The sequence below is a fragment of the Polyodon spathula genome, chromosome 14 (genome assembly GCF_017654505.1).
Source record: "Polyodon spathula isolate WHYD16114869_AA chromosome 14, ASM1765450v1, whole genome shotgun sequence".
NCBI lineage: Eukaryota > Metazoa > Chordata > Actinopteri > Acipenseriformes > Polyodontidae > Polyodon > Polyodon spathula.
The window spans coordinates 34,194,151-34,210,221 of NC_054547.1; the positions used below are offsets into that span (position 1 = coordinate 34,194,151).

Below are 16,071 nucleotides of genomic sequence, written 5' to 3' on the forward strand. Positions count from 1 at the left end.
GGGAGCACATAATAGCACAGTAGTCTGAACCAAATATACAGTGGGATTCATAATTTCTGTACTGTGAATATATTCATTTGCAAATAACAAAAGAACAGAAAAGTGTAAACAAGCACAATTTTATTTTATCCATAAATAATGAAAATCTTCCAAAAATGTGAAATTAAGAGATGCCCTTTTATTTATTTTATTTTTTTTTTGAAACGGAAGTCATTCTGTATAAAGAGGATAATTAGAAAAATATGATACATTCCTGTGGCAAAGTGGTTGGTAAGGGGAACAGGTGTAGCGGTGATGCGGTGCAGGAGTGATGAACAGACAACAGTGATTCAGTGAACAAGGTGTTTTAATTCGTAATCTGGTGACCAATAAATAATAACTCCCCGGCTATACACACCAATGCGTATAGCGCGGAGATAACAAAAACTGGGCACAGTCCGAACAAAACACAAGACGCGGTCACCAGTCCTGGGTAGGTGCAGACGTGCAGATGCTCGGTGCAGACTCAGGTGTGTGCAGTGGTGCTCCGGATAGGGCTTTTCTTTCGACAGCTCCGGAGGTGTGCGTTAACTGTCTAATAGTGTGAGAAAAAGACAGACAATGACTCTCAGACAAAAATAAACACACAACACGTAAGTCCTTTACACTGAGAACTCCTCTCTCAATCCTTCTCTCTCCCTCTGTTTAACCCAAATGAAGGAAAAGATCAGCATTACCCTGGCCCCTATATGTAATCCCACATGATATCTAGATAAACGTTTGCAGCTGCCTTATTACTTGCAGCTGCCTCTCGTTTACCTTTCAAATCAATACAGTCTTACAACAGAGTCTCGCTTCTTTCCAGGCTGACCCACTTCTCTGACCCGGAAACGAACTGTCAGGCCAGCCCTTCCAGATACTTCTCCCGTTCTTTAGCGCCATCATCTTTAGATTCATCATAGAACTCATCTTTCCGTCACATATCCCACCTCTCAGAGTGGAGCCGAAGGAACACTCGGCTAAATCTACCTTCCCCATTACTCCCACCTCCCGGGAAAAATAATTTGCATTTTGGTGGTCTTTCCCCACACGGTGTACCATGTGGTACATGAAGGGCTGCAATGCCAGATACCACCGAGTTATCCGGGCATTGCTGTCCTTCATTGTGCTTAACCACTTGAGTGGGGCGTGGTCTGTGACCAGATCAAATGAGTGTCCCAGCAGGTAGTATCGTAAAGAGTGAGTAGCCTATTTAATGGCTAAACACTCTTTTTCAACTACGGAGTAGTTACGTTCCCAAGGTAAAATTTTTTTACTGAGGTATAATATCGGGTGTTCTACTCCAGCTACTTTTTGGGACAAGACTGCACCCAAACCTACATCCGATGCATCAGTGTGGAGGATGAATCTCTTGGTGAAATCTGGTGTGATAAGAGTGGGGGCCTGGCAAAGTGTACGCTTAATAGTATCAAATGCCCCCTGACACTCAGCTGACCATTTAATTAAATTTGGAGCACTCTTTTTGGTGAGGTCGACTAACGGGTTAACCAGTGTGGCGTACTCGGGGATGAAGCAGCGGTAATAACCGGCTAAGCCCAGTAGTGACCTCACCTGAGTCTTGGTTTTGGGGATCCTGGATTTTGGTGACTACAGGTCTCACCCTTCCATTCCCCATTAAAAATCCCAAATATTGAGTCTCTGTTTTGGCAAACGCACATTTCCTCAAGTTAGCTGTCAGCCGGGCTGCCCTTAGAGACTGAAGAACGGCTGTAACCCTAGCCAAATGCTCTCGCCAGGTGGAGCTGTATATCACCACGTCATCAATATACGCTGCTGCATATTCATGATGTGGGCGTAAAACCTGGTCCATCAGTCTCTGAAAGGCAGCGGGCCACCATGTAGCCCAAATGGCATGGTTTTAAAGTGGAACAGCCCTTCTGGTGTTGAAAATGCAGTTTTCTCTCTGGAGCTGCGGGTTAAAGGGATTTGCCAGTATCCCTTCGTCAGGTCCAGAGTGGAAATAAACCTCGCTTTTCCCAGTCTGTCTGAAAGTTCGTCGACCCAAGGCATGGGATATGCATCGAACTTAGCAATAGCGTTCACCTTTCTGAAATCCACACAGAAGCGGTTGGTGCCGTCTTTCTTAGCCACTATGACGATTGGACTGCACCACTCGCTCCTGGAAGGTTCAATCACCCCAAGCTCGAGCATATCCCATACCTCTTTGCGAACGCCACTTCGCCGACTTTCGGGGATCCGGTACGGTCTCGCACTGTGACACCTGGTGGAGAGATAATGTCATATTCAACTAAGTTTGTCCTGCCGGGCACATCAGAAAAAACATCGCTGAACTCCTCAATAAGCTTACGCAGCTCTCTTTGCTGATCCGGAACCAATTGTTCCCCCATAGAAATCGCTCTTGTGCTCGGGGTCTCTGGAGAGGGACCTAAATCATCCTCCATATTGCCTGGGGCTATAAATAAGACCTCCCTTGCCTGCCAGGGCTTTAACAAATTGACATGATAAATTTCACGTTCATTTCGGCGATCGGGCTGTCTAATTTCATAATTTACTTTCCCTATAGCCCGAATCACCTCATACGGCCCCTGCCATTTAGCACACAGTTTTGATTCTGATGAGGGAAGTAGCAGCATTACCTTGTCCCCTGGTCGAAAGGTTTGACTCCGTGCATTTTTGTTGTAATGCTGCTGTTGTCCGTGCTGAGCCGATCTGAGGTTGTCTTGGGCCAAACGACCGACCAAATCCAGGCGATCTCGTAGTAGGAGCACGTACTTCACTACATTTTTAGACAAGCCTTTGTGCTCCTCCCACCCCTCCCTCAGCAGGTCGAGAATGTCACGAGGCTGCCGGCCGTACAGGAGCTCAAAGGGGGAGAACCCTGTTGAACTCTGCGGCACTTCTCTCACCGCAAAAAGGAGGTAGGGAAGAAGCGATGCCCAATGTTTCTGCTCCTGTGTTACAAATCGCCTCAGCATCGACTTTGAGGTCTGATTAAAACGTTCAACCAAACCGTCCGATTGTGGATGATAAACGGACGTCCTGATGGGACGTATTTTTAATATTCTGTACACCTGCTGTAACGTATTGGACAACAAATTGGTTCCGTGATCAATCAGAATCTCCTTGGGGATCCCTACTCTAGCCATAATCTGCGCTAACTCGGTGGCTATTGCAGCGGCACTAGTGGACCTCAATGGAACTGCCTCTGGGTATCGCATTGCATAATCCACCACTACTAATATATGTGTATACCCAGAGTCAGAAGGTAGCAAAGGGCCCATTATGTCCATTGCAATGTGCTCGAAAGGAGTGGAAATAACCAGCAGTGGGACCAAAGGGGCGGGGCGCACTCGACCCGGCGCTACTCGCTGGCAGTCTGGGCATGTGGCTACATATTTCGACACATCAGTATGAAGACCGAGCCAATAGAATAGAGCCAATATTCGTTCCCTCGTCTTCTCGGCTCCGAGGTGCCCCGCAAAAGGGATATCATGCGCCAGCCTCATGACCTCGGTCCGACAAGACGGGGGAACCAATAATTGTGTTACAGGCTGTCCTGTGCCCGCGGCTAGGTTTACCCTATATAGTAATTGCCCCTTTATACTGAAATGTGGATATACTAGCGGCCCAGCGCCATCAACATCCTTACCTTCAATGGACCGGACCTGCCCCCAAGCGTGCACCAGTGACGGGTCGTTCTTTTGGCCCCACACTAGGTCCGCGCTTGAGTACCACGGGTCCGGTACATTGAGAGGGGCTGGAATAACCTCTGCCCTAGTCGGTCCAGTAACCTCGCCCTCTCGGTCGCACTGCGTTCCCACTCCCTTCGACTGGCGTTTGTTACCATTACAGCACTCTCCCACCAGACCCCAGCCTTGTCTCAAAGACGCTCCCTCCCATTTCGCGGTCCGTCTCTCCTTATTTGTCTTTCTAGGATGGAACAGAGGGGAAAACATTTCAGTATGAAAAGGAAACATATCACCAATCCGTTCCTTTTTCCCTTTTTCTGCCACGTTTACGTGTGTGGCTGAGACTGCCATTATTTGCATTAATTCTTTGAATTTTGGCCAGTCTCGGCCCAGAATAACTGGGTGCGGCAACCTTTCCGCCACCCCGACTACAAGGTGACGTTTTATCGGTCCTACCGATAAATATACTTTTAGGGTGGGGTATGCCGCCGTGTCTCCATGGATACAGGAGATGGCCACCTGACCTTGTGGCCGCCACGACACACCGCCCAAGAGAGCTGTCCTAATCAAGGTTTGCTCACACCCTGTGTCCACTAACGCGTGGGTTTTCACATTCCCTAAAACCACGTCAATCAGACAGGGCCCCTCCCAACCGTTTTCCCCCTGCTTACCTGTTCCAGGTGTCCAGTTGCACGCAGCCACGTCACACTCCATGGCAGCGGGGCATGACCTGGCCCTATGTCCTGGCTGGTTACACCTAAAACAGAGTGGGGGGACAGAGGGGGCATAGGTTAGATATCTGTCCCGCTGCTGGTAGGGCAACGGGGCAGGGGCAACACCTCTACCCCAGCTGGGGGCCAACCTCGGTCTCCATGGGGGGGCAGGCAAGGGGGCCCAACGGGGTCGGCGGTCTGGGAGGTCTGGGTGCCGGGAACGAGGGTGATGGTGGTGGTGTTGGAGGAGAGGGAGGGAGAGGTTGGTTCCTGAGCAAGGCAGGGACTGACAGGATCCCGACCCGGGCCGACGTCAACGAGTCCTCAAAATCTTTGGCCAGTCTGACCGCCTCCTCCAGAGTGTCAGGGTTGTGGTGCCATACCCATGCCTGGGTTTCGGCGCCGACCACATAGCAGAATTGTTCCACCACAATGGTTCCCCCATTTGTTGAGCGGTCTTTTTCTCTGGGGTCAGCCAATGGACCATGTGGTCGCACAACCGCTGTGCCACCACCCTGGGGCGTGTCTCCGGGGCTCTCCGGTACTCACGGAACCGCGTCCGGTGGGTCTCCGTGGTGATGTTCAGACGACGGAGGATAGCCTGCTTGACTAGGTCATAGTCAGTGGCGTACTGGTCGCTCAGGGCTTGGTAGGCTGCCTGCGCTTCCCCGACCAGGCAAGATCCCAGCTGGCTTGCCCAGAACTCCCGCGGCCATCCCGCCGCAGTTTCCAGCTGCTCAAACGCCACCAAAAATGCCTCTAGATCATCCTCCGCCATCATTTTCATGGCCCGTGCCTTCGGGGCCGACATCGATGTTCCGGTAGGGGTCGCACCTGCGGCAACGGCCAGCCCTACCCGTTCAATGAGCGCCGTATAGCGCGCCTCCCTCCGTCTCTCCTCTGCATCCCGTCTGATCTCCAGTGCCTGCAATTTGCTATTCCAGCTCGCATTAATCCAGCTCGCTAGTCCAGCCTGCTATTCATTTTTTCCAGCGTACTTACTCACTTCTACAGCTTGCTATTGATTTTTTTGTTTTTTTGAAAAAACATCAATGTAGAGTTTTACCACGGTTTGATGTTTTTTTCTTCAATTTTCAAACTGTAGATGAAAAAAACTGAAAAATTTAAATAACAAACGATATTTTGAGTTTTCCAATTTCTGAAAACGAATAAAAAATAAAGGGGGGGAGAATGTATGAGCTGATATCTATAAAGTGCACCGTAAAAAAAATAAATCTATGATGTAAATATTAGGAACACTTGATTTTGCTTAAGTTAACAGTTATTGTGCACAAAAATAAATATACATTGTGGAAATGATGAGCGGCTCACCTTTTACTAACTCCATCCTATCTCATCTGGTAACTTACCTGTCACTGAGGCTACAGCCCCTGGCAGTTTGTACCACTGTTTCCACACCAGACAGCCAATGGGAAGACTCCCTGTCTGCTTGCAGGAATCACAACTTTTCTATTGGCTGAATGCACAGGATTTGAGGGCACCAGTAAACTACTCACTATCTGCAGCGCCCAATCACAAAAAAAGTAGAGACCCATTTTAGATAATAATATAAAAATATATATAATATGTTATTCTTAATCTAGGGGAGGCTTTTCGGGTTTGCCCCAGACATGACCATGGAATGTAGTTCTGCCTGGGGTATTTACACTGCCTACTTCCTGACCATCTTGCTATTCATGTTTCCAACTTGATATTCATTGCTGTGGCATCTATAGGGGTGCTCTAGCAAATAGCTAACTGGCTTTTTTGACCTATTTCCTTACCATCTAGTGCCACCAAATTGGCATGTGAGATGTACTCAACGTTACCTACATTTCGGCACCATTCATATCGCTGTGCCACCTATAGGGGCACTTTGGAAAATAGCTAACCGAATAGCTAACTGACTTTTTTTTTTTTTTTTTTTTTTTACCTATTTCCCGACCAGGTAGAGCCATCAAACTTGGCATGTGAGATGTACTCGACGTCACCTACATTCCGGTAGGGGCGCTGTAGCGAATCTTTTTATTTTAGCAGACATTTCACTGAGAGAGAGCACAAGGACCTAGGTGATGGTCACACAGCTGAGCTGAGATTTGAACCGGTGTCCTGCTGTTTACAAGCCTGTTTCTTTATCCACAGCCGCCTAGCATACCTTTATATTTATGAATAGGTTTTACCCTAACTTACTGCATCGTATCTTGTATTTATTTTATACCTTGCACATCCTATGAACTTACTGCATTTAAATATTGTTCTTGTATTGCTCTTTAACACTTGTAAGTTTCCTTGGATAAAGGTGTTGGCCAAATAATGAATAATAATAATAATAATAACTGATTACAAGATAGGAAGCAGAGCTCTAATTAGAGGCCAGGCATCAAACTGGAGTAACGTAACAAATGGGGTACCACAGGGATCAGTATTGGGACCATTGCTATTGGACTTGGACTAAGTCATGATCAGTAAACTGTGCAAATTTGCAGACGACACAAAACTGGGAGAGGTAGCAACTTTAATAATACAAAGAGATTTAGACAAGATTCAAGCTTGGAATTTATTTAAAATTGTCAAGGAGTTTAACAAAGTAACTGTCCCACATTGTACTTGCTTGAGTGTAATGCACATGGTAATTGGGTCCTTGTGTTACTGTTGCAATACCCCCCTAACCTAGTTCTCTGGCACATTATTCTGATAGAATAATAAGAATTAAACAAAACAGCATAGAGGTGGTTGTATGTAATGATTTGATAGTGGATTTTAATGTAACAACTTTTAAGTAATAGTCATTAGTTTCACATTTTAATAGAAAAGCCAGTTAGCTATTCGGTTAGCTACTTGCCACAGCCACCTATAGGTGGCACAGCTATATGAATGGTACCGAAATGTAGGTGACGTTGAGTATATCTCACATGCCGAGTTTGGTGGTTCTAGCTTGTCGGAAAATAGCAAGCTGGAATAGTGAACTGCAGGCTGGAATAGCAAGCTGGATTAAAGTGAGCTGGAATAGCGAACTGCGAACCGCTTGCTAACTTCACTTACATGTTTTAAACAGACGTTAAAGTTTAATCGATCATCCCTTAATATATTTATTTTTATAGTACATTATATTGTGTCATAGTCCTGTATTTCACAGCTGCACACGCTATTTTCTTTAGCTTCCTAACTACTGTCCTGTTTGAAATGTATGATTTGGCCTACTACTACCATAAATGTGTTTTAAATATAAATGCTGAAGTGTCTGTCACTAATCAGTATTTATAGAGAATTTATATTGAAGCCCATCATCAGTGATCTATTTATGAGGTGGTGTAGGGTTGCACTAAATAAAACAGTAAAGCCTTTAGTTTTTGCATAGGAAAAACAATAAACATAGACTGCAATTAGATCAATTTCACATTTTAATGAGTATGTAGTTTACATTAGAACAGCTAAATGCAGATGTTATAACACTATGTAACACAATTTTTGTTCCTGGGTAGTAAGTGTTATTTCCTAATTGCTTATGCCTCAAAAGTATAGAAAATGGTTATTATTCCCCACAAACTTTGCTTTTGTGACCAGGACAGTGATATTTCAAAATATCACTATTTCCAATGGGAAAACGGGCAAATGTGTGTCTCTTCGTTCACATAAAGTCAGAAAAAAACAACATATGAATCCAAATTAACATGTATTTATACTAAAGTAATACAAAAGTAAATACAGTATAATCGTAAATCTCGAAAAACTACTCACTTCTAAATCTTTTGTAGTCATTTTTGTATTACTTTAGTAAAAATACATGTTAATTTGGATTCATATGTTGTTTTTTTTTCTGACTTTATGTGAACGAAAAGACACACATTTGCCAGTTTTTCCATTAGAAATAGTGATATTTTGAAATATCACTGTCCTGGTCACAAAAGCAAAGTTTGTGGGGAATAATAACCATTTTCTATACTTTTGAGGCATAAGCAATTAGGAAATAACACTTACTACCCACGAACAAAAAAAATAATAATTGTTACACGGTGTAATCCAGTGCCCGATCTCTCTTTGATAATCACTTTAACACTGATAAATCCCCACAGGCAATCCGCTATTCTAGTGTCTAATGTATCTTAAGGATACAATGTATTATCACAGCTGTTTAAATGTTTCATTCATGGCAGAAGAAGGGTATCCAATCACTGCTAGATATCAACAGCGCTGCTGTAATCAAGGCTCTGTTAGTATGAAAGAGAACGCGTAACCTTTGTAAAAGTGACATCAGTACAGTTTCTACAGACACGTTCTTCTGATGTGGAGAAAACGGGTGGTTCCCTGGCATTAGCTAATAAACAAACATTCATACATAATTTTATTTGATATGGAATTGACTTAATTCAACATGTCTCCATAAAAGGGCAATGACCTTAAACACACTAATAATATAATATACATTATGTATTAAATACATTTAGGGGCAACAGAAAAAGTTGAATGTTTATTTTCCTGTGACCTTTTTTTTTTTATCTGCACTCCATTCAGTGGCCTGAAACATTCCAATATTGAAATAAACAATTAAACATAAGTCTAAACACTAACAATGAATATCTCAGCTAAATATGAAGCCTACAATCCATTCACTTAACAAAAGAGCATTTGTAAAACGTATTACAGAATATTTAGCATCCAATAGTGTACAGTACAACCTGTCTAACCTGGGAACAGAAAATTCTGCTGGATAATACAGTGTGCTGGCTTGCAGACATAGCTATTATAAAATGTAACACTGTACCTAGAAAAAATGTATACATGACTACATGGTATGATATAATTCTCGTTTTATATTTCATTTATATATTATGTTTTTTAAAAGTGAATCTTCAAGTACGCTGTATAAGAGCAATTTTGAAGCTGTCTTTATAAAAGAACATGCTGTACTTAATGCGAGGGCTACAACACCTGAATGAATGTGTTTTTATACCATGTTTTCATATTTAGAACATTTTTATAATTTTTTTCAAAGTGATTTCGAGGGCCCTTTTCCCATCAAATGTTTTTTTGTATTCTTCTCAGGCTTAAATAATATAATATAACATTTAGGAGCAAAAATACAGAAGAGCAAACCAAAGCTGGAAGCTAAAATTGCAAATATTTCTACAGCAACTGTGTACTTCCCAGGTGAACTGATGTAGGCTGGGATAAAAGTGATCCAAACTGCACAGAATATGAGCATGCTAAATGTGATGTATTTAGCTTCATTAAAATTATCTGGTAGGTTACGAGCCAGAAAAGCGAGCACAAAGCACATGGCAGCAAGAAACCCAATATACCCTAACACAGCATAAAATGCTGCTGCAGATCCCAAGTCACATTCTAAAATGATTCTGTCTTTGAAGGAGTTCATGTTTTTGTTTGGAAACGGAGGGGATATTATTAACCAAAGAGTGCAAATTAAGGCCTGAATGAATGTGAATGCAAAAAGAGTTAGCCGCTGCTGGACGGGCCCAAACCACTTCATCATATTATTACCAGGGAGTGTAGATCTAAATGCCATTAACACAACTATTGTTTTCCCCAGAACACAAGAGATGCACAGGACAAATGTGATCCCAAAGGCAGTGTGGCGCAACATACAGGACCACTCAGAGGGCTGGCCAATGAAAGTAAGTGCACAAAAGAAACACAGTGCTAATGAAAACAGAAGAAGGAAACTGAGTTCAGAATTATTAGCTTTAACAATGGGGGTATCTCTGAATCGAAAAAAAACAATAGCTATAGCAGTAGTTAAACAAGCTCCAATCAAAGAAAGGATCATCAGTAACATCCCCATGATTTCTCCAAATGACAGGAATTCGATGATTTTTAAGATGCAGTGGTTTCTTTTGTTATTCGACCTGTATTCCGTAGGGCACATCATACAATCAATAGAATCTACAAGAAAAAATAAATACAAAATAAATGAATATCATGTTGTAAATAAGTCTGCAGGCACACCTGAAAATCTTATTTTATTATTATTATTATTATTATTATTATTATTATTATTATTATTATTATTATTGTTAAGTACAGATCCTCATTGATGCAATGACAGGTTAGTGTAGTGAGTGTTTTATTTGTCCAGTGCTCCTTCTTAACCTACCTGTCTGATTGCTGATTTCTCCTTCAGCACATGGTATGCAGTCAAAGCAACAAACAGGCTTTCCTTTCTGAACAGCCTTCCGAGTGCCTGGAGGACAGCTCTCACTGCACACTGATTTAGGCGCCTTGAAAGCAATTACAATGTATTACATTATGTCAGCATGCTCAGTAGATTCAATAATCAAGACGTTGGACTGTATGTATTAAGATGTTCATATCATGGGGTTTGGGGACAAAATCGTAATGCCATCATTTCACTTACGACATGCACCTGTCTGTCTTGTTTCACCATAACAAGTTGCAAAGGATGGGTTTTTTGCAATATTACTTAAGGTCGAATTAAGGTACATGATCGACACATGACCTATTTCTCATTCAACAAGTACACCTTAGTTTCTAAGTTCAACATTTCGAAACACTGGGTAGCTGGCTCTTTGAGCTAATATATATATATATATATATATATATATATATATATATATATATATATATATATATATATATATAAAGGTAGGGATGGAAATAGGACTCATGTTACATGTTTTAATAGGAGCTTGGTAATCCACAGTATAAAGGTAACAAGTTCAGGTGTGTCTTATTAAACACCTTGTAAAACCAGGAATGGATCAGGTTGTTCTGTAATGGGAGTCTTATTTCTGTCCCTGAAAAGTTCAACAAAGAATATGCATTTTGTTGCAGAAAACTAAAAAAAATGTATTGTACTTGTTGAAGAAATTGAACAAAAAAAATATGTTTTATCTTATTTTGTCTCTTTCTGTTGACAGGAATCTTGGCCACAATTCCTCCTTTCATTAGTTGCTAGGAGAGAATATTAGCCTACACATACAGTAATATTAGTCTGATACATGTACTATAGACCTGTTTTTACGTAACCTGAATGAAACAAATAAGCACCACAAAAAATGGTATTTATACATAAAAACCATATACATATAGCCTATTAACTGGAATGTGGTTCATGTTTATAAAAACGCATTGCTAAAGTTATATGGAAATGGAGGGGATATTGAGAATATAATACTTTTTTTTTTTTTTTAATGATTGTAAAAGCAATCAAAACTAACCAGACCCTGTTCTTTCCCTGCTGGTGATGAATATTGTGAAGGCAGGCATACATTGCTTATTAACTGTTTTCATTCTAAAGCTGTCATTCTCTCTGTCCTACTGTGTGTCTGTATTGTGCACTTATATTACTACACATATCTATGAACAATAATACAACACTGATAAAGTTAGAATAGTATTAGGAAGACATTACCTTATCCTGACCACCTGCCCAAACAATACTGACGTTATTCATAATAAACTGTTGCCTTTCTGGTAAAGATGCATCATAGAGACCAACTGTAACAAATTGTGTGATGTTCTCCTTATTGAGTTGCCAGTTAACTAATGCATATCTTGCAGCTGGATTCCCATTGTCATCAAAATAAACATTCTCTCCACGCTTGGTAGTGAAATTAACTGTTTTCAGGTAATGCACTACCTACAAAAAGACAAGATGTTATCACAATGATTCACACAGGAATGTAATTCCTAATAGTATAAAACATAGTCGCCTACCTGCCATGGTTCAATCTTCTTCTTATTTGCACATGTCTTACCAGCAAAAGGTCCCTGGCCACTTTTGCATGTAAACAGATTGTGTAATGAATGGGCTACAGCATACACAGCTTTATATACATCATTGGCAATGCCTAGATCAGTTACATCAGTGTACTCATTCTTTACCTCTGCTAAATTCTCAGACCCTGTACATGGATTAACCGATGCAGTCTTGTCTTTGGTAGTCAGGGTGCAACTGAAAACAGTTTCCCAAAAATCTTTTAAGCCTGAATTCCCAGGGGTGTCAGATGGACGGACATTCAGTAAAAACTCCTCCAAACCTGTAATTACTGCATTAGCGACTGTGAAACCCAGTGCCCCACCCAGAACTCTGAAACTTTCTCCTGCTGCAAGGTTTTTATCAGAAATCCAAGATTCACTACCTATCCACTGAAATCCAGTAACGTTCTGAAGCAACAGTTCTGTAACCAGAAATTCAATATCTGTGTAAGCAGCAAAAGCTACAATGACCTTTGAAGAAGACTTTTTTATTACATCTACAGTTTTAATTAGTTTTTCTCTTGGATTTGTTCTGTAAATAGCCTCTGAATATTCAATGCAAACCCCCTCCTCTTGGGCTGCTTTCACAAAGGTAGCCATTCCTGAGTTGCCATAGTCATCATCATTTCTAATAGCCCCAATCCAAGTCCATCCAAAATGCTTCACAAGCCGTGCCAGGGCTCTGCTTTGATAATAATCACTTGGTATGGTTCTGAAAAACGAAGGGTACTTAATCCTGTTACTCAAACATTCACAGGTTGCAAAGTGACTAATCTGGAATTAACAACAACAAACAAAAAAGATTTTAAATATTATTCAAGAATGAAAGAAAGTGTATCTGTACAGAAAACAAATGATAGAAAATGAAATAAAGATATTTTATCTACCAGAAATTTTACTTTTCTTTGAACCCAAATTTCTGTATTTAAAAAGCAATGCAGTAGTAGAAGCATTTTGAAAAGTTTTATCAAAACTGTTACCCCTTATAACTTTATAGTCTAATTTACATAATTGTATGATATAATATTTGACTTTTTTTACTCACTGTGCTATGGTACATGCCTATTGTATGGATCTGAATATAAAACTGTACAGATAGATATGTTAGGATAGGTTGAAGCGTTTTGCAGATTAATTAAAAACAGGGTAACCCCCACCACAAGCAAAGATGCATCTACAGATTTCATCAAATGAGTAAGCTTATGCTACTAAGGCGACATATTTTCTAACATACTGGATATAAGAGTGCACATATTAAAAGAGAGGCAGTAAAAAAAGTATTTGTTATGTAACTATAATAAATACATCCCTAATATTTTAAAGTAGTAAAAGGTTTATAAATTATAAAGTATTTCTCACCATTGGTATGTGAAAAGCTCTTACTGCTGTCGCAATTCCTATAGTTGGTGAAGAACTAGAGGGTCCTATTATAGCATGGACAGTAGATGGTTTGGTACAGGACTTGTTAGAGTACATATTTTCTTCCTGTTCATTCACTAAAGCCATCCCTGCCCTTATAGCCAAAGGTATGGTACTGCAATCATCGTATATCTTATAACCCAGTGATATTTCAGGGAGTATATCTGTCCTGTTGTTTATTTCTTCGGTGGCAAAGATCAGAGTTTGAGCAAACTGGAATTCTCTGAATTTTACACTGTTGAGAATGAGAAGACATTAAGAACAGCACTGACGCTGTTGAACAATATACACAGTTCATTGACATAATCAAACATTGGACAAGTACTGTATGCTTACCTATGACCAGATGTATACCTGCAAATTATTTATGTGATTACAATACATCAGTACCATTGTGGCTTCTACTTATTTGATCTATACTATATAGACTATAAATAATAATGTAATACATGTTATTGGTTCTATAATGTAAATGTCATTCTGGTCATAGTGTAGGATTTTGTGATAAGCACATGTATTGAATACTGCAACTACAGTGTATTTTCAGTTTAATTCTTAATGGAGCTGTAACCCCCAGTACTACCGGTAAATTTGATAAAAACACATAAATGTGAAAGTAACCTATAAATAACAATATTTAAAACTATTTAAAAGTTTTATTTAATGTTGTGACTTACTCTTTGCATTTTAGTGGTTCAGGCACTCCTTTAAAGTCGGGTTTGGCATCTACATGGTTGTGGTGTAATTGAAAGATTCCTCCAATTGTAATGTCTCCATCCTTTGAAAACTGAGGCAATTCTGGACTGCCTCGCAAACTGCAAACAGGCTCATCTGCCCTTGTTAAAAGAGCAGTTAATAGTAGTGCCATGAGTATCATTTCAAAATTCTCTTTGTGGATCAAAAGTAAAAATAGGACAATTTCTTGAGTATATATACTGTAGTGCAATGCTAATCACATGTGATGACATGAGTATGAAGTAAGTTTCTTACTCCCACCAAAGCAGTAATTCTCAAAGGTATGAATCTGCCTGGGGAAAAAGAACAGCTGTGTAGTAATCATCTAGGCATAAGCCTTGTAAATTGTAATTTACAAAGACCTAGAATTTCCCAGTTGTGTTGAAAATGTGCTGACCTGTGTATTTAAATCAAATAGCGTGGTTTAAGGGACATGCACTATGAAAATAAATGTATTTTCAGAGGAATGCAAGGTGGGAAATAAGATTTGTATTGCATCACAGTTTCACCTATTTTAGATTTTGATAAGTGCTTGATGAGCCCCAGTTTATAGGTAACAAGCTCAGGGGCTGGTTGTACTAACAAGATCAAAAAACAGGATTGGATCTGGGCTCACTGGAGCCGGATCTTGAAAAGGTGTTGTACTAAACGGATCAGTATCTGGCACCACTGATCTGATTTTTAAGCAGCGTGTGCGGTAACTAAGGAGGTAACTGTTTTTTGCGTGCAAGCAGACTAAACAAAATGTCAAGAAAGTGGACTTCCCCGGAGGAGGAGGCGTTAGCTGTAGCATATAAGGAAAAAGAAGAAATTATAACTGGTAGATTTTAATCAAAATATAACCACTTACTTAAAACACAAAACGTAGCAGGGCAGCAGGAGAGAGCCCTGCATATTATTAAAAAGAGGCAGGGGAAAGCCCTGTTTATATGCCACATAAAAAAATACAAAAAACACTTGCTCAGAGAACAAAATGAAGGTTTAAACAAAAACAAATCTCGCACAGTAATCGCCTTCAGTGTTCCTATATTTTAGCAGTTTCTTTTAAACTCTTTCTTTTCTCTCTCTCTCTCTTTAACACCCTTTTTGCCGGCTTTTATGCAGGTGACCATTTCCCAGTTGGCAATAAATTAAACAATTAATTAAATAGGGAGATGGCCACCTTCTCCACAAGGTTTTTTAATGTGGATGGGGCTTCCCATCCACGCTGCAACACCATACATAAACAATACGGCTGCGCCGTCACATTTTTTAGATAAAAACAAGTAAACAATAAGCATGCCGTCACACATTTTTAAAAATAAATACAAATTAACAATAACATGGCTTTCACCATCATATTTACACAATAATAATAATAATAATAATAATAATAATAATAATAATAATAATAATAAATATATTGGGTAACGTTAGTATATAAAATTAGTATAAAAATATTGGGATATGGTATAGCCTTAAATAATGTATTAACAGAAGCATAAATAGCAAGTTTCACTCATATTTTATTTTACAATTTTATAGATCAGATAGAAAACATTATTCTTTTATTGTTTCAGTTTATTAGCCTTGGACAAAACAGGACTCTTGCCAATCAAAACTAAATTTAAAAACTTAAAACAGCGCTGTAAGTATTACGTTTCTTAATGTAATTATGGTACCCGGTGTTAATCTCTGCCGTCTATTTACTTCTTCCTCACCGAAAATCTCAAGGTGGTTTTGCCTATCTTTAAAAACCCAACCTATACGTGTGTGCCGGTTTCGAATTGAGTTAAAGT

General features: G+C 40.2%; 1 protein-coding gene across 1 annotated transcript; it reads right to left on the minus strand.

Moving 5' to 3' along the window:
• Nucleotides 1-9,389: 9,389 nt before the first annotated feature.
• Nucleotides 9,390-14,435, minus strand: LOC121326493 (extracellular calcium-sensing receptor-like). Its single transcript, XM_041269777.1, has 6 exons — nt 14,236-14,435; nt 13,499-13,793; nt 12,098-12,913; nt 11,793-12,020; nt 10,515-10,638; nt 9,390-10,303 (listed from the first exon to the last, which is right to left on the minus strand). Exons 1-6 carry the CDS (start codon nt 14,433-14,435, stop codon nt 9,390-9,392), a joined length of 2,577 nt encoding a protein of 858 aa, XP_041125711.1.
• Between the last annotated feature and the right edge of the window lie 1,636 nt (nt 14,436-16,071).